Below are 20,070 nucleotides of genomic sequence, written 5' to 3' on the forward strand. Positions count from 1 at the left end.
CATTTCATGACCTCCCATAGATAAGACCATTCAACACTGTCAAACGCCTTGGCTGCGTCCAGAGAGACCACGACCGAATCAGAGGGAAGGGCATGTGGGACCTGTAGAATGGTATGCAATCTACGCAGGTTAATAGAAGTGGACATCCCAGGCATAAAGCTGGTTTGGTCCGGGTGAATGATGGAGGTAATAATTGTGTTAAACCGTAATGCCAAAATTTTTGCTAGGATCTTAGCATCAGTGGGAATCTGGGAAATTGGTCTATAGGAATCCGGAAACCTAAGGTCCTTGCTGGGTTTCGATATCCCTACGATGACAGCCTCAGACATAGAAGGGGGAAATTGATTGTTAGCGAATATATCCAAATATAGGGAAAGTAACCTGGGGCCATAAAATCAAGTGTGGGTTTTGTAGACTTCAGTGGGGATTCCGTCACAACCCGGTGCCTTACCGTTTGGAGATAGGCCAATGGCCGCAGTCCCCTCATCTAACGTCATGGGTGCCTCTAAAAAAATCACAAACCTCAGAGGAGAGTGTAGGTAGAGCAATATTCCTCAGGTAAAGACAAAGGTCCACATTGGAGCATACCAGCCGAGACTTATAAACATCATCGTAATAAGACAGAAATAACTGCGCAATATCCAGCGTGGTGTCAACAAGGGTGCCATCACGACCAGACATTTGAGTAACAGTGGTCCCAGGGCGGTCGTAATGCACAAAGTGGGCCAGCAAGCTGCCAGGTCTATCTGCTTGCATATAAATATTAGTAGCACGAAACAGAAGAGAACGCGAGTTTTTATCTGAATAGTGGGCTAACCGAGCTATCAACCAGCGCGTTTTAAGTGCAGGGGTACCATCTTTCAATGAGTCTCAAGATTCCTAAAGTCTGTTTCAAGGGCCCTCTCCTTTTCCCTGCAAGACATTTTATGGGCTGCTATTCGTTCAATAAGCATACCATGTTAGAAAGCCTTAAATGAATCCCAGACCACGGTTACCGAGGCCGAACCGTATTATCGGCTAAGTATCCCTCCCACTGTGTCTCTAGATCATGACAGTCACCCAACTGGGCCAGCCAGGAAGGATATAGCTTTCAGTAGGACTGTCCCCTCTGGCACTCCACATTAAGTGACAAACAACAAAGGTGAATGATCAGATATACCCCGGGCCTCATAATGGACATCTGTGATTTTAGTCAGCAGTGCGGGAGAAATTAGGACCAGGTCAATTCTATAAAAAGAACCATGCGTGCTGGAAATACAGGAAAACTGGCGGAGCGTAGGGTGCCAAGTTCTCCAAGCATCTATCCACTGTAAACTACTTAAAAAAATCAGCAAATTTAGTGGAGCCACCACCCACCAAGGGGACAGGAGGAGACTTCCATCTATCCAAAGAAACATTTAGAACATTATTAAAATCCCCCAAACAAATGACAGGAGTATGAGGGGAGGAAGCAATGAAAGAGACGGCCTGTTGCAAAACATCATAAGAGCTCAATTTACATTCTATAAACACAAATCTACCATGTAGGTCAGTTTTAATCGATAGTAACTCAAATTGCACCGTGAGTATTTATGCATTTACATTTCTACTTTGGTATATTGTTTTCCAGTTTCTGCTTATTAAAAATTTGCAAGCAGTTTTCTTGAATTATTTTCTTCCTTCCAGATCCGCTTTCAGCCAAATGACCATAAGACCATAAAGGAAACTGCTGATGAACTGAAAATCTTTGAAGGCATCAAGCACTCAAATCTTGTCCGTTATTTTGGTGTAGAACTTCACAGAGTAAGTGTAGTTAAAGACAAGCTTAAAGAAAAATGGTCACTTTGGTATTGGTTGTATAAACACACAAACTAAAAAGTTTTCTATGATGCCTATGCATACTGTTGAGCATGTTACATTTTGTACGACCCCCGCTCCTGTGTCTGTTCTTCCATGGCTACAGATTCCTGCTATTTAGCATAAATTATGGTTCCTGACTTGATTTCTCATTTCTGTACAGAGTAATTACAATGATGTGCATTGTGTACAGGATGTGTTAATTCCTGTCCACATAACAATATGGTACCCTGTAGCAAAATGTGCTCCTGGATCTGAGAATTTCGTTTAAAAAATGTATTTAACATTTTTTATTAATTCCAGCTGGTATGCTCCTCTTTCATCAGTGTTTTAAAGCTTAACATAGAAATGTAGTGACCCCAAAGAACATTTTTATCCCCCACCCCTAAAAAGAAAGAGTAATATATGTAAAAATAAATTAGAATGTATATACATGTAAATATGAAGGACAATCTATCCCCTAAAACTTTCCACAGGGTAAAGAAAATTGCCCACATTAGGTTTCAAAATAAATAGGAGAATTGGGAGAAAGCATGTAAGTAAATATTTCTAGTGGCTCACTAATTACTTTATTATTTTTGTTGAACATTGTTGTTGTTATCTTTTCTTACCATAAAGTAATTTTTGCTGTGCTACTTTATTTGTTGTTAGTGTCTTGTAAAATTTTCTATTTTAAATATTATATTGATTTAAAAAACAAAACGTTAATACTTAAAAAAAAAAAAAAAAAAAAAAAAAAAAATGAATAAAAAAAAAAAAAAAAAGGTTTACTGTAATAAAGAACAGTTATTTAACCAGCACGTGTCTGGTCATGATGTTACAAAGTACCTGGTCATTAGTGGTTAAATTGCATTTAAGTAAACCTGCAACTTACTGTTATATGAAAGCTTGTTTTACTGAAAGATAACTTTGTCCGAAGATTAATTATTATAAGCTTTTATTTTAAGTCCAATAGCCACTCACAGTGTAAGTACATAGTGTATTTACAGAACATTACAAACTCAGTAGGACAAATAATAGGAGTGAGGTTAAAGCAACGCGCGCTGTAGGTTATGGAGTAAGAAACAAGGGTGTGGAGCACTGGTGACATGAATAATGCTAGGTGGAGAATAAGAGTAGAAAGCTTTGCATGCAAGAGCTTACATACTAAGCGGAAGGGGTCAGCTGAAAAGGATACAAGATGAAGGGTCACAGAAAATGAGCAAGGCTGGTAATGTATTGTGTTCTGCATTAATATACAGCATTTCATCCTATTTTAACTTTGTTTTATTGTTGTGTTTACAAATTATTGTTGTGCAGATTGTCTTTGTGTAAAGTGTAACCTTATGGTTTGATTTGTCCCAAATTCAGGAAGAAATGTACATTTTCATGGAATACTGTGATGAAGGTACTTTGGAGGAAGTTTCTAGGCTTGGTCTTCAGGAACATGTTATAAGACTTTACACAAAGCAGATCACCATTGCAATAAATGTGCTCCATGAACATGGTATTGTTCATCGAGATATTAAAGGTAAAACAAATAGTATTTTAATGTTCCATGCCAAGTTTATGCTAGAATTACATGATGTACCTGGCTGGGTGTATAATATCCAGGTAGATGTACAGTAGTAGTAATGTTTCTCTCTTAGGTTCTCTTGTCACTTGTGTCACATCGCTCATTTTGAAAGAGAAGGTGATGCTTCTAGTAATTATCAGTCCTTCCAGCATGCTATATGACTTAGCAAGCATTGTAAATAGCCTGATGATGATGGTAATCATGACCACTGCCCTCCCCTTGCTCTTTGTACAAAGCTGGTGTAGGACAACAGAGTGGCTGTCCTGTGCCTGGAAACATTTGTGGTATACAGTAGGTCTTGAAGGTTTTTAATAACTTGTACAAAGTAAGAGGAGATGTTACGAGGGTGTGTGTCCGCTTTTTCTAATATAACCCTGTTATTAGTTCATCCCTCTTCTAACCCCAGTGTAATTCTGTATGTTCTCATTTCCTAGGAGCAAACATATTTCTTACATCTTCTGGCTTAATAAAATTGGGAGACTTTGGCTGTTCAGTGAAACTGAAGAACAATGTGCAGACCATGCCTGGTGAAGTAAACAGCACATTGGGAACAGCAGGTAAGAGATAATACTTGCAAATCTTTTATAGTTTCCTCCCATTTTAAGCAGTCTAGGCGCGGGAGGGTAGGTTTCAATCAGTGCCATTTTTTCGACCAGTCGAAAAAACTGCACTTTTCGTTAGTTTATAATGTAAATTCAACCTATTCAATGCCCATGCCATTCTTTCGACTGGTTGAAAAATCCTGCACTGTTGAAAACAGTGTATTGGTGAATTTGCCACTGATACACGTGTTTTGGCTAATTTGTGGGTGTTTTCACCCATTTTTGGCGCAATTTTTGCACATGCGGATTCAACAAAAAAAAAGTGAAATGGCATGGGCGAAAATGGATGAAAAAATGGGTGAAAATGCCCGCAATTGAATACCCTGTGTCGAATTAGTGCTGTTTTTTTTGACCAGTTGAAAAAACAGCGCTTAATTGACAACTCACCCCTCCTCCGCCCCCCCCCCCCCCCTTCCTTAGGATTTTTAAGAATTGTGCACCCAGATAGCTGGTATTATTAGGTTTAAGCCTTTTGTACTTGTGCCATCCTTATGTAGACTCAATAAACAGTGCCCATCTATATGTGTTTTCATTTTATGTTACAATTAAGCAGCTGATTGTGGGAGGGAGCCATCTGCATTTCCTGTATATGTTCTGTTTTCATGGTCATTTGCCATTTAGGCAGGATTACTGCAAAAATGCTTATTTCATAAATGGCAAAGCTCTAATGTCAAACCAAGGACCAATTTAAAACCAAGAATAGAAAAATGACAATGGTTTTTAACTGAGTTAAGAGTTATTTATTACCAGATGATAAATGAACAATCCTTGTTCATCTTTCTACAGCATACATGGCCCCAGAAGTGATCACCAGAGCTAAAGGAGAAGGACATGGACGAGCAGCAGACATTTGGAGTCTTGGCTGTGTCCTAATTGAAATGGTTACTGGAAAAGTAAGACAAATCTCTGTCCTGTTCAGCTACTAATAATACTCTAATCAGTAAAGCAACCAGATTGTTCTTCAGTCCTTTTTAATTTCTCATTCATTCTTTGGGGACCCCTGACCATGGGAATATATTGGAGCTGTAAATATCAAACTTCTTAAAAACATCCCTCCACTGTATCCGTATCCCCACTGTGCTTTTGGAACTCAGTGTTTTGTATATTCTTTTATGTAAATCTATTGGACCAGCACTCTAGAAGGCGCTCCATAATATATGGTATAGTCACAAAGTGGAAGCATATTGCACCTTTCAAAGCACTAAAATCACCTTTCATTGGTGATTTTATATTCACATCTTCTCTCCCTAAATTTATATACAGTGTATACTCACATGATTGTCTAAATTTACATATTTAGTCATGATTTGAGACTTTGAATTCAAGCAGGGAATTTTTTTTTTCTGGCTGTAACACATAGGACCAATTTTCACCCACTAGGAATAGTATTTTAATCTGTCCTTCTGGAGCTTGTCATATAAACTGTAAAGGTATAGGTCAGGAAAAAACTAGACTGTAGGGAGATGGAGACTCTTCTGTACCTCTATAATGCTTCTAATGGAGATTGCCTGACAGACTGTAGCTAAATGGATCATTTCTATGAATTGTCACAAACGGAAATGTGGAAACCTGTTCCTTATATGAAAGCTCTTTCTAGCAGTTTATTGAGCACTGTATGGGTGGAGCTAGCACAGAACTTGGGTTGAGCAGCTGTGGTAAGCTGCCACATGGTCTTTGGTACTTATTTTTCCAAAATTTTACAGGTTAATTTTTTCTGTATTCAAGGACACCAGATTTGGTCCAAAGATGCCGCACACTACTCTGTGAGCATCCCCATTTAAAGGACATCACCTTGGTCCAGTGTCCCCCAAAGGAAGAATGAGAAAACAATAATTTTACGTCTGTTAAATCGTTTGCTATGAATCTATTAAAGGGACCATGAGCTTCCCAAGAATTGAAGCTCTATTTCTCCTATTAACTGTTAGAAATAGTTAAATGTTTTATGCAAAGATAATTATGTTTTCCTGGATTTTGTACCTCTTTATTACTGTCCTGTGTGGCTCTGTTATAAAACAGCATAATTGATTTCTCTACAGGATGGGGCTGCAGAGTAAGTATTTATGAACTGTTATTTATATTACGCACACACATTTCTTGGTGCTTTACAGGGAATATTTGGTCATCAGACTCTTGCGCTATTTGGAGATCAGACTGTTGCACAGTTGAGCTCACAATCTATATTCCCTACCACATGGAGATTCATACACACTAGGGTTACCTTCAGTATGTTTTTGGAGTGTGGGAGGAAGCCCATGTAAACATGGATAAATCATACAACCTCTACACAAATACTGCCGTGGTTGGGATTTGAACTCATGACCTTGGTTCTGTAATGGCTATCTTAAAGCTTGTAAGATCTCATAAGAAGGACCATTTTTCCTTACATGTTCATCCTTTCCCCACTTTGACTATCTCTCCTCCTAGCATTTTGGATATGATAACTATATGCATTAATGTTTATAGTGCTTGTACTTTTATCCTTTTTTTTTTTTTTTTCTCTCCTTTAACCATGCATATGCATATTGTTGGTCAGCGTGGTCATTTTTGACACACTTATCTGGGTGATTCTCCAGAAAGTGAACATACGCACGCTCGCTTTTTTTTTTTTCCTTTTAAACTGGTCTGTTAAGAAATTGTTGTTACATGAAAACGTAATTGCTTAGTAGCGATGCCTTGCCCTATAACTTAAGACCCACTAAAATCTTGGCAATTTAGAGAAGGATGCCATTTGAATTTGTGTAGCTGTCCCGTGCATCACGGAGAATTGCCTGTCTGACCATTGGTCTCTAAATACAAACACAGGAATGATGTCTGAGATGAACATGTACTGTAGCGTCATTATTTGACCTCAAGCATATCTATGTTTGCTTTGATATGTAATACAGATTTTCACGCTGAAGTCTAAATTAGCGTTCCAGTATAATTCAGCCATCCAGATTTGCCCAAAGTTCTAGGTGATCCAGTAATTCAGCGGTAAAACAGCACAAGACCAGGTTTCTGCATGTGTTATCACAATAACGTAATAGTCGTCACCTTCCTAATAAAAGGGAACAATAATAAGACAAATATGATTTCTCTGACGTCCTAGTGGATGCTGGGAACTCCGTAAGGACCATGGGGAATAGCGGCTCCGCAGGAGACAGGGCACATCTAAAGAAAGCTTTAGGATCACCTGGTGTGCACTGGCTCCTCCCCCTATGACCCTCCTCCAAGCCTCAGTTAGATTTCTGTGCCCGACGAGAAGGGTGCACACTAGGGGCTCTCCTGAGCTCTTTGTGAAAGTTTTAGTTTAGGTTTATTATTTTCAGTGAGACCTGCTGGCAACAGGCTCACTGCATCGAGGGACTAAGGGGAGAAGAAGCGAACTCACCTGCGTGCAGAGTGGATTGGGCTTCTTAGGCTACTGGACATTAGCTCCAGAGGGACGATCACAGGTTCAGCCTGGATGGGTCACCGGAGCCGCGCCGCCGGCCCCCTTACAGAGCCAGAAGAGCGAAGAGGTCCGGAAAAATCGGCGGCAGAAGACTTTCCTGTCTTCAGATAAAGGTAGGCGCACAGCACCGCAGCTGTGCGCCATTGCTCTCAGCACACTTCACACTCCGGTCACTGAGGGTGCAGGGCGCTGGGGGGGCAGCGCCCTGAGACGCAATAAATCGTTAGAAAACCTTTTATGGCTAAAATAAATGCATCACATATAACTCCTGGGCTATATGGATGCATTTAACCCCTGCCAAAACATACAAGAAAACGGATGATAAGGACGCCGAGAAAGGGGCGGAGCCTATCTCCTCAGCACACTGGCGCCATTTTCCCTCACAGCTCAGTTGGAGGGAAGCTCCCTGGCTCTCCCCTGCAGTCACTACACTACAGAAAGGGGTTAAAAAAGAGAGGGGGGCACAAATTAGGCGCAGTATAAACAATACAGCAGCTATAAAGGGAAAAACACTTATATAAGGTTATCCCTGTATATATATATATAGCGCTCTGGTGTGTGCTGGCAAACTCTCCCTCTGTCTCCCCAAAGGGCTAGTGGGGTCCTGTCCTCTATCAGAGCATTCCCTGTGTGTGTGCTGTGTGTCGGTACGTTTGTGTCGACATGTATGAGGAGAAAAATGATGAGGAGACGGAGTAGAGTGTCTGTAATAGTGTTGTCACCCCCTGGGGGGTCGACACCTGAGTGGATGTACTGTGGAAATTGCGTGACAGTGTCAGCTTTGTATAAAAGACAGTGGTTGACATGAGACAGCCGGCTACTCAGCTTGTGCATGTCCAGACGTCTCATATAGGGGCTCTAAAGCGCCCGTTACCTCAGATACAGACGCCGACACGGATACTGACTCCTGTGTCGACGGTGAAGAGACAACCGTGATTTCCAAATAGGGCCACACATTGCATGATTGAGGCAATGAAAAAAGTTTACACTTTTCTGATAATATGAATACCACCAAAAAAAAAAAGGGGTATTATGTTGGTGAGGAAAAACTTCCTGTAGTTTTCCTGAATCTGAGAAATAAAATGCGTGGGTTTCCCCCCGATAACAATTGATAATTTCTAAAAAGTTATTGGCAGTATACCTTTTCCCGCCAGAGGTTAGGGTGCGTTGGGAAACACCCCCTAGGGGGGATAAGGCGCTCACACGCTTGTAAGAACAAGGGCTCTACCCTCTCTTGAGATGGCCGCCCTTAAGGATCCTGCTGATAGAAAGCAGGAGGGTATCCTAAAATGTATTTACACACATACTGGTGTTATACTGCGACCAGCAATCGCCTCAGCCTGGATGTGCAGTGCTGGGTTGGCGTGGTCGGATTCCCTGACTGGAAATATGATATCCTAGATAAGGACAGTATATTATTGCCTATAGAGCAATTAAAAGATGCATTTCTATATATGCATGATGCACAGCGGAATATTTGCCGACTGGCATCAAGTATAAGTGCGTTGTCCAATTATACCAGTAAAGTGGTCAGGTGATGCGGATTCCAAACGGCATTTGGAAGTATTGCCTTAAAAGAGGGGATGTACCCCAGGTCGCCTCTCAAAATAAGACGCCATATTATCAGGCGCAGGCCTGGTTGGCAAGCGGACAAAAGGGTTCCTCTTTTCTGCTCGTGACAGAGGGAGAGGAAAATGGCTGCAGAGATCAGCCAGTTCCAAGGAACAGAAACTCTTTTCCGCCTCTGCCAAGCCCTCAGTATGACGCAAGTTCAGGCACGGTGGGGTCCCGTTCTCAATGAATTTCAGTGCGCAGTGGGCTCACTCGCAAGTAGACCCCTGGATCCTTCTGGTAATATTTCAGGGGTACAAATTGGAATTCGAGACGTATCCCCCTCGCCGTTTCCAAAGGTCTGTTTTACCGACGACTCCCGCTGACAGGGAGGCAGTTTTGGAAACCATTCACAAGCTGTATTCCCAGCAGGTGATAATCAAGGTACCCCTCCTGCAACAGGGAACGGGGTATTATTCCACACTATTGTGGTACCGAAGCCAGACGGCTCGGGGAGACCGATTTTAAAATCTAAAATCTTTGAACACTTGCATACAGAGGTTCAAATTCAAAATTGAGTCACTCAGAGCAGTGATTGCAAACCTGGAAGAAGGGGACTACATGATGTCTCGGGACATCAAGGATGCTTACCTTCATGTCAAAATTTACCCTTCTCACCAAGGGTATTTCAGGTTATGGTACAGAACTGTCACTATCAGTTCGGACGCTGCCGTAGGGATGGTCCACGGCACCCCGGGTCTTTACTGAAGTAATGACCGTAATGATGATATTCCTTCGAAGGAAGGGAATTTTAGTTATCCGTTACTTGGACGATTCCCTGATAAGGGTAAGATCCAGGGAACAGTTGGAGATCGGTGTAACACTATATCAGGTAGTGTTGCGGCAGCACGATTGGACTCTCAATATTCCAAAATCGCAGCTGGTTCCGACGACTTGTCTTCTGTTCCTAGGGATGATCCTGGACACAGTCCAGAAAGAAGGTGTTTCTCCCGGAGGAGAAAGCCAGGGAGTTATCCGAGCTAGTCAGGAACCTCCTAAAACCGAACCAAGTCTCAGTGCATCAATGCACAAGGGTTCTGGGTAAAAATGGTGGCTTCCTACGAAGCAATCCCATTCGGCAGATTCCACGCAAGACTTTCCAGTGGAACCTACTGGACAAATGGTCCGGGTCGCATCTTCAGATGCTTCAGCGGATAACCCTGTCACCGGGGACAAGGGTATCCCTCCTGTGGTGGTTGCAGAGTGCTCATCTTCTAGAGGGCCGCAGATTCGGCATTCGGGACTGGGTCCTGGTGGCCACGGATGCCAGCCTGCGAGGCTGGGGAGCAGTCACACAGGGAAGGAATTTCCAGGGCTTATGGTCAAGCCTGGAGACATCTCTTCATATAAACATTCTGGAACTAAGGGCCATTTACAATGCCCTAAGTCAAGCGAAACCCCTGCTTCAGGGTCAGGCGGTATTGATCCAATCGGACAACATCACGTCAGTCGCCCACGTAAACAGACAGGGCGGCACGGGAAGCAGGGGGGCAATGGCAGAAGCTGCAAGGATTCTTCGCTGGGCGGAAAATCATGTGATAGCACTGTCAGCAGTGTTCATTCCGGGAGTGGACAACTGGGAAGCAGACTTCCTCAGCAGACACGACCTTCACCCGGGAGAGTGGGGACTTCACCCAGAAGTCTTCCACCTGATTGTAAACCGTTGGGAAAAACCAAAGGTGGACATAATGGCGTCCCGTCTAAACAAAAAACTAGACAGATATTGCGCCAGGTCAGGGGACCCTCAGGCAATAGCGGTGGACGCTCTGGTAACACCGTGGGTGTACCAGTCAGTGTATGTGTTCCCTCCTCTGCCTCTCATACCAAAAGTACTGAGAATCATAAGAAGGAGAGGAGTAAGAACTATACTCGTGGTTCCGGATTGGCCAAGAAGGACTTGGTATCCGGAACTTCAAGAGATGCTCACGGACGAACCGTGGCCTCTACCTCTAAGAAAGGACCTGCTCCAGCAGGGGCCTTGTCTGTTCCAAGACTTACCGCGGCTGCGTTTGACGGCTTGGCGGTTGAACGCCGGATCCTGAAGGAAAAAGGCATTCCAGATGAAGTCATCCCTACCCTGGTCAAGGCCAGGAAGGACGTAACCGCAAAACATTATCACCGCATTTGGCGAAAATATGTTGCGTGGTGGGAGGCCAAGAAGGCCCCTACAGAGGAATTTCAACTGGGTCGTTTCCTCCATTTCCTGCAAACAGGACTGTCTATGGGCCTAAAATTAGGGCCCATTAAGGTTCAAATTTCGGCCCTGTCGATTTTCTTCCAAAAGGAACTGGCTTCAGTGCCTGAAGTTCAGACATTTGTAAAAGGGGTACTGCATATACAGCCTCCTTTTGTGCCTCCAGTGGCACCTTGGGATCTCAATGTGGTGTTGAGTTTCCTAAAGTCACATTGGTTTGAACCACTCACCACTGTGGACTTAAAATATCTCACATGGAAGGTGACGATGCTGTTAGCCCTGGCTTCAGCCAGGCGTGTGTCAGAACTGGCGGCTTTATCATATAAAAGCCCTTATTTAATATTTCATTCTGACAGGGCAGAATTGAGGACTTGTCCTCAATTTCTACCTAAGGTGGTTTCTGCATTTCACATGAAGCAACCTATTGTGGTACCTGCGGCTACTAAGGACTTGGAGGATTCCAAGTTGCTTGACGTGGTCAGGGCCCTGAAAATATATGTTTCCAGGACGGCTGGAGTCAGAAAATCTGACTCGCTGTTTATCCTGTATGCACCCAACAAACTGGGTGCTCCTGCTTCTAAGCAGACGATTGCTCGTTGGATTTGTAGTACAATTCAGCTTGCACATTCTGTGGCAGGCTTGCCACAGCCAAAAATCTTAAAATGCCCACTCCACAAGGAAGGTGGGCTCATCTTGGGCAGCTGCCCGAGGGGTCTCGGCTTTACAACTTTCCCGAGCAGTTACTTGGTCAGGAGCAAATACGTTTGTAAACTTCTACAAATTTGATACCCTGGCTGAGGAGGACCTGGAGTTCTCTTATTCGGTGCTGCAGAGTCATCCGCACTCTCCCGCCCGTTTGGGAGCTTTGGTATAATCCCCATGGTCCTTACGGAGTTCCCAGCATCCACTAGGACGTCAGAGAAAATAAGAATTTACTTACCGATAATTCTATTTCTCGTAGTCCGTAGTGGATGCTGGGCGCCCATCCCAAGTGCGGATTGTCTGCAATACTGGTACATAATTATTGTTACCAAAAAATTCGGGTTATTGTTGTAGTGAGCCATCTTTTATAGAGGCTTCTCTATTATCATGCTGTTAACTGGGTTCAGATCACAAGTTGTACAGTGTGATTGGTGTGGCTGGTATGAGTCTTACCCGGGATTCAAAATCCTTCCTTATTGTGTACGCTCGTCCGGGCACAGTATCCTAACTGAGGCTTGGAGGAGGGTCATAGGGGGAGGAGCCAGTGCACACCAGGTGATCCTAAAGCTTTCTTTAGATGTGCCATGTCTCCTGCGGAGCCGCTATTCCCCATGGTCCTTACGGAGTTCCCAGCATCCACTACGGACTACGAGAAATAGAATTATCGGTAAGTAAATTCTTATTTTTTGATCTTACAGCATTTTTTAAAGTACATATAAGGATCACTCTATTATCAGCCAGCTGGGAATGTTTCCAAACTTTGTCATGTCGTATTAGAGGTTTTTCCTTTTTTTTTTTTTTTTTAGTCTTTTGATTAAGTGAATGTAATATTATGAACTTTTGTTATATATTTTACAATGTTATTTGCAGAAATGCTGAATTACTGCATGTAATGCTTGAATTAATACTGTAAATACTCTGTTAATAGTGCTATTTCCATGTTACAGAGACCATGGCATGAATACGAACACAACTTCCAGATCATGTACAAAGTAGGGATGGGACACAAGCCCCCCATTCCAGATCGAATAAGCCCAGAAGGAAAAGATTTTCTTTCTCATTGCATGGAAAGTGACCCAAAGAAGCGATGGACGGCTAGCCAGCTCCTGGACCATCCGTTTGTCAAGGTTTGCAAAATTTAACATTTTCATTCAGCTATCGGGCCATATATATCAGTGTCTTGCCATTTCTGCTATCGTTTATGTCGTTATTTATGTCATTTCATTCATTTCCATCTCTGGGTAAGGGCTTGTTTAAATAATTCTGTTGACTAAATATGCATATGTGGTACAGTAATCCTTATTAAACCCATGTATAAAATTTAAGATCCAGTAGGATAATTTATTTCCTTTCCTAAGAACTTGTTAAGGTTCAGAAAATTCTATTCATGTTATTGACCAAATGAACAGCAATAATAACTCTGCAATTTAGATAGGAAGCTTTATAAGCTAACCATGGTGAAATTTAGTATTGATTTTGCTACATATTGTAAAGTACAGTATCTGTGTGATGCTCTGAATGGTTAAATATTCCATCAAACTTTATAAAAATAAAATGTTCCTGAAATATGTGAGAATATTGGTGTTGGTCCATGCGTTCAGGTAGCATAAACAGCCTTGGGTTTAACTATGTCTTTTCTCCCTGTGTACAGGTTTGCACAGATGAAGAATGAAGCTGTTGAGAAAATATGGCCTAATGTATTTCAGCAAGTCATCTCTTAATCACTACTGTATGTAATATTTACATAAAGACTAAGCTGAGGCACGCAGTGCGACATTGTGTATTACCGTGACTTAAGACTGCACATGACAGCCGTCACTTCTCCTCCTGCTGCTCTTTTACATGTTCTCCATGTGACAATGTCCTGCACGTTTTTTTTTCTTTATTTTTTTTTTATGTAAAAACTGCATGTATCAGTGAAGTGCCATTACTACTGTATATGGACCATTGTGTTTTCATTTGTTCTCCAGCTTTTTATTTCTCATATGATTGAGAACTGTAATAAAACATAGTACTGTTTTAAACTCTTCAGGCTCTGACGCAAGTTGTAGTATTACCAAGCATTCTGGACCTTGTAAATGTTTTTACTTTCCCTGTTCAGTGCACTGTGATCCTGTCATTTTATGGCCAGCTTTGAATTTGTTATGCAAGAAAAAAGTTAATTAATGAAATTCAAAGAACATTTTCTTAATAAATGGTTTATTTTAGGATGTGTAAGTGTTTTATTTCCTGTTTCACAATCTGATGAACTGCTAGTGTTAGAAAGGGAAAGGGAAGGAGAGAAACTTAAGGAGAATTTGAGAAGGTGGGAGAAAATTTAGGTGGGTCCACATTTCAGAACATTACACCTTTCTATGACTTGTGTGAAAAGCATTTTAAATCCTGTGACATTCACATACAAATTGGAGGAAGGGTTTAGGAATTACAACTGTTTAATATGCAGGTCCCTCTTTTTCAAGGTACTGACAGTAACTGGACATATGATTCAAAATCCATTTCATGAATAAATATGGGCTATTCCTTTGTTATTTCTTTAATTAAGCAGGCAAAATGTCTGGAGTTAAATCCAAATGTGGTATTTGTATTTGGAAGCTGTTGCTGTGAACCCAAAATGCGGCCTCAATGTAAGTGATACAGGCTATCATTAGGCTACACAAGACATCAGAGAGATTGCAGGAACCTTAGGAGTGGCTAAATCAACAGCTTGGTACATTCTGGGGGAAAAAAGCACTGGTGAGCTTGGCAAGACAAGAGACCTGGACATACATCGGCGTCAACAGTGGTGGATGAATGCAGGATCTTTTTCGATGGCAAAGAAAAACCTCTTCACAACATCCAACCATTTGAAGAACACTTCAGGTAGTAGTAGGCATATCATTATCCAAGTCTACCTATGCCTTGAACCACTGTAATAATGCTTTTGCCTACATAATGACAAGTAAGATGGGTTCCCTCATCTCCAGAACCCTGCCTCCCATCCTTTGAAGTCCATACCATCTGTATATTCACCGTTCCTGTGTGTTGCTGTCATTCATTGGCTCTCTCATGGTCTTCTCATTCCTTGACAACTTTGCTGATTTGTTTCCGATTGACATATCTTCCTTATTCTATTGGATTTCAATATCCTTATTGACAGCCTTACTGGCACTGAACCACCTACAAACGCCTCCTGCATTCTCCTGTGGTATGTCCTAGCAGGCATCAGTTCCCACTTCTCACAATGGACACCCAAGGGCCTTAAATTTACCAATCTCTGCTTTGCCTTCGAACCCCTGTCCACAACCATTTGTCTTTATGCCTTATCTAACAAGCTATAACACCAACTGCACTTAACTCTGTGCACATACAGTGACCCTCAAATGCTCTTGACACAACACTCATCCTGATTTAAAGCAATGCTCAGTTCTATTTCTACCCTACCTGCCCTGCTCTGATGTGATAGTCACGATTTATTCATTTTTTTAAAAAATATCACTCATTGCAGACATAGAAAAGGCAACTCAAGCCATACCATATCAGTGAATCCGTACAACTACCCAAGCACTCCAAACAGATCCACTCTCTGTACCTGGTACCCGGGTGCCAATGGAAATCTTCCATACCTTCTTCACTACAAATGTATCTTGTCTTCCTAATTTCTCTAACGTCCTAGTGGATGCTGGGGACTCCGTCAGGACCATGGGGAATAGCGGCTCCGCAGGAGACAGGGCACAAAAGCAAGCTTTTAGGATCACATGGTGTGTACTGGCTCCTCCCCCTATGACCCTCCTCCAAGCCTCAGTTAGGTTTTTGTGCCCGTCCGAGCAGGGTGCAATCTAGGTGGCTCTCCTAAAGAGCTGCTTAGAAAAAGTTTTTAGGTTTTTTATTTTCAGTGAGTCCTGCTGGCAACAGGCTCACTGCATCGAGGGACTTAGGGGAGAGATTTTGAACTCACCTGCGTGCAGGATGGATTGGAGTCTTAGGCTACTGGACATAGCTCCAGAGGGAGTCGGAACACAGGTCACCCTGGGGTTCGTCCCGGAGCCGCGCCGCCGATCCCCCTTACAGATGCTGAAGATCGAGGGTCCGGAAACAGGCGGCAGAAGGCTCTTCAGTCTTCATGAAGGTAGCGCACAGCACTGCAGCTGTGCGCCATTGTTGCTACACACTTCACACTGACCAGTCACGGAGGGTGCAGGGCGCTGCTGGGGGCGCCCTGGGCAGCAATATTTAATACCTTTTATGGCAAAGGAATACATCACATATAGCCATTGAGGCTATATGTATGTATTTAACCCAGGCCAGATATCTCAAAACCCGGGAGAAAAGCCCGCCGAAAAGGGGGCGGGGCTTATTCTCTTCAGCACACAGCGCCATTTTCCTGCTCAGCTCCGCTGTGAGGAAGGCTCCCAGGACTCTCCCCTGCACTGCACTACAGAAACAGGGTAACAAAGAGAAGGGGGGCATATTTTGGCGATATTTATATATTTAAAGCGCATATAACAGAAACAACACCTTTTAGGGTTGTTTATATACATTTTATAGCGCTTTTGGTGTGTGCTGGCAAACTCTCCCTCTGTCTCCCCAAAGGGCTAGTGGGGTCCTGTCTTCGATAAGAGCATTCCCTGTGTGTCTGCTGTGTGTCGGTACGTGTGTGTCGACATGTATGAGGACAATGTTGGTATGGAGGCGGAGCAATTGCCGGTAATGGTGATGTCACCCCCTAGGGAGTCGACACCGGAATGGATGGCTTTAATTATGGAATTACGTGATAATGTTAGTACATTACAAAAGTCAGTTGACGAAATGAGACGGCCGGAAAACCAGTTGGTACCTGCTCAGGCGTCTCAGACACCGTCAGGGGCTGTAAAACGTCCCTTACCTCAGTCAGTCGACACAGGTACCGACACAGATGAATCTAGTGTCGACGGTGAAGAAACAAACGTATTTTCCAATAGGGCCACACGTTATATGATCACGGCAATGAAGGAGGCTTTGCAGATCTCTGATACTGCAGGTACCTCAAAAAGGGGTATTATGTGGGGGGTGAAAAAACTACCTGTAGCTTTTCCAGAATCAGAGGAATTGAATGACGTGTGTGATGAAGCGTGGGTTAACCCCGATAGAAAACTGCTAATTTCAAAGAAGTTATTGGCATTATACCCTTTCCCACCAGAGGTTAGGGCGCGCTGGAAAACACCCCCTAGGGTGGATAAAGCGCTCACACGTTTATCAAAACAAGTGGCGTTGCCGTCTCCTGATACGGCCGCCCTCAAGGATCCAGCAGATAGGAGGCTGGAAACTACACTGAAGAGTATTTACACACATACTGGTGTTATACTCCGACCAGCAATAGCCTCAGCCTGGATGTGCAGTGCTGGGGTAGTGTGGTTGGATTCCCTGACTGAAAATATTGATACCCTGGATAGGGACAGTATTTTATTGACTTTAGAGCAATTAAAGGATGCGTTTCTTTATATGCGAGATGCTCAGAGGGATATTTGCACTCTGGCATCGAGAGTAAATGCGATGTCCATATCTGCCAGAAGAAGTTTATGGACGCGACAGTGGTCAGGTGAGGCGGATTCCAAAAGGCATATGGAAGTATTGCCATATAAAGGAGAGGAATTATTTGGGGTCGGTCTATCGGATCTGGTGGCCACGGCAACTGCCGGCAAATCCACTTTTTTACCTCAGACCCCCTCCCAACAGAAAAAGACACCGTCTTTTCAGCCGCAGTCCTTTCGCTCCTATAAAAACAAGCGGGCAAAAGGACAGTCTTATCTGCCCGAGGCAGAGGAAAGGGTAAGAGAGGGCAGCAAGCAGCCCCTGCCCAGGAACAGAAGCCCGCCCCGGGTTCTACAAAGCCATCAGCATGACGCTGGGGCTTTACTAGCGGACTCAGGAGCGGTGGGGGGTCGACTAAAGATTTTCAGCAATCAGTGGGCTCGCTCACAGGTGGACCCGTGGATCCTGCAGATAGTATCTCAGGGTTACATGTTGGAATTCGAAAGGTCTCCCCCTCGCCGGTTCCTAAAGTCTGCTTTACCAACGTCTCCCTTAGAAAGGGCGACGGTATTGGAAGCCATTCACAAGCTGTATTCTCAGCAGGTGATAATCAAGGTACCCCTCCTACAACAGGGAAAGGGGTATTATTCCACACTATTTGTGGTACCGAAGCCGGACGGTTCGGTAAGACCTATTCTAAATCTGAAATCCTTGAACCTGTACATACAGAAATTCAAGTTCAAGATGGAGTCACTAAGAGCAGTGATAGCGAATCTGGAAGAAGGGGACTTCATGGTGTCCCTGGACATAAAAGATGCTTATCTGCATGTCCCAATTTACCCCTCACACCAAGGGTATCTCAGGTTCGTGATACAAGACTGTCATTATCAGTTTCAAACGCTGCCGTTTGGTTTGTCCACGGCACCTCGGGTCTTTACCAAGGTAATGACCGAAATGATGGTTCTTCTACGAAGAAAAGGCGTATTAATTATCCCTTACTTGGACGATCTGATAAGGGCAAGGTCCAGAGAACAGCTGGAAGTCGGGGTAGCACTAACCCAAGTAGTGCTTCAACAACACGGGTGGATTCTGAATCTTCCAAAATCTCAATTGACACCGACAACTCGTCTGCTGTTCCTGGGAATGATTCTGGACACTGTTCAGAAAAAGGTGTTTCTCCCGGAGGAGAAAGCAAGGGAGTTATCCGAACTTGTCAGGAACCTCCTAAAACCAGGAAATGTGTCAGTACATCAATGCACAAGAGTCCTGGGAAAGATGGTGGCTTCTTACGAAGCAATTCCATTCGGCAGATTCCACGCACGAATATTTCAGTGGGATCTGCTGGACAAATGGTCCGGATCGCATCTGCACATGCATCAGCGGATAACACTGTCACCAAGAACAAGGTTGTCTCTCCTGTGGTGGTTGCAGAGTGCCCATCTGTTAGAGGGCCGCAGGTTCGGCATACAGGACTGGGTCCTGGTGACTACGGATGCCAGCCTACGAGGCTGGGGAGCAGTCACACAGGGAAGAAACTTCCAGGGTGTATGGTCAAACCTGGAGACGTCTCTTCATATAAATATACTGGAGCTAAGAGCGATCTACAATGCTCTAAGCCTGGCGAAACCGCTGCTTCAGGGTCAGCCGGTGTTGATCCAGTCGGACAACATCACAGCAGTCGCCCACGTAAACAGACAAGGCGGCACGAGAAGCAGAAGAGCAATGACAGAAGCTGCAAGGATTCTTCGCTGGGCGGAAAATCATGTCATAGCACTGTCAGCAGTGTTCATCCCGGGAGTGGACAACTGGGAAGCAGACTTCCTCAGCAGACACGACCTTCACCCGGGAGAGTGGGGACTTCATCCGGAAGTTTTCCACATGATTGTGAACCATTGGGAAAAACCAAAGGTGGACATGATGGCGTCTCGCCTCAACAAAAAACTGGACAGATATTGCGCCAGGTCAAGAGACCCTCAGGCAATAGCTGTGGACGCTCTGGTAACACCGTGGGTGTACCAGTCAGTGTATGTGTTCCCTCCTCTGCCTCTCATACCAAAGGTACTGAGAATTATACGGAAAAGGGGAGTAAGAACAATACTAGTGGCTCCGGATTGGCCAAGAAGAACTTGGTACCCGGAACTTCAAGAGATGCTCACGGAAGATCCGTGGCCTCTACCTCTAAGAAGGGATCTGCTTCAGCAGGGACCTTGTATGTTCCAAGACTTACCGCGACTGCGTTTGACGGCATGGCGGTTGAACGCCGGATTCTAAAAGAAAAGGGCATTCCAGAGGAAGTTATTCCTACCTTGATTAAAGCTAGGAAGGAAGTGACCGCACAACATTATCACCGCATTTGGAGAAAATATGTTGCGTGGTGTGAAGCCAAGAAGGCCCCAACGGAAGAATTTCAATTGGGTCGATTCCTACATTTCCTGCAGGCAGGATTGTCTATGGGCCTAAAATTGGGGTCTATTAAAGTTCAAATTTCGGCCTTATCAATCTTCTTCCAGAAAGAATTGGCTTCAGTGCCTGAAGTACAAACTTTTGCCAAGGGTGTACGACATATACAGCCCCCAATTGTGCCTCCAGTGGCACCGTGGGATCTAAACGTAGTTTTGGATTTTCTCAAATCTCATTGGTTTGAGCCTCT

At 43.7% G+C, this 20,070-nt stretch overlaps 1 protein-coding gene across 7 annotated transcripts in view; it reads left to right on the top strand.

Moving 5' to 3' along the window:
- Positions 1-14,140, top strand: part of MAP3K4 (mitogen-activated protein kinase kinase kinase 4) — a 219,894-nt gene extending 205,754 nt beyond the window's left edge. For all 7 annotated transcript variants that reach the window (XM_063917525.1, XM_063917526.1, XM_063917523.1 and 4 more), the window contains 6 exons: positions 1,666-1,782; positions 3,187-3,346; positions 3,826-3,948; positions 4,780-4,886; positions 12,881-13,060; positions 13,585-14,140. In XM_063917525.1, the coding sequence (XP_063773595.1) occupies positions 1,666-1,782; positions 3,187-3,346; positions 3,826-3,948; positions 4,780-4,886; positions 12,881-13,060; positions 13,585-13,605 (708 nt within the window). In that variant the 3' untranslated portion in view covers positions 13,606-14,140. The remainder of the gene's footprint in view (positions 1-1,665; positions 1,783-3,186; positions 3,347-3,825; positions 3,949-4,779; positions 4,887-12,880; positions 13,061-13,584) is intronic.
- The last annotated feature ends 5,930 nt before the right edge of the window (positions 14,141-20,070 follow it).

This window comes from Pseudophryne corroboree, chromosome 4, assembly GCF_028390025.1.
Source record: "Pseudophryne corroboree isolate aPseCor3 chromosome 4, aPseCor3.hap2, whole genome shotgun sequence".
NCBI lineage: Eukaryota > Metazoa > Chordata > Amphibia > Anura > Myobatrachidae > Pseudophryne > Pseudophryne corroboree.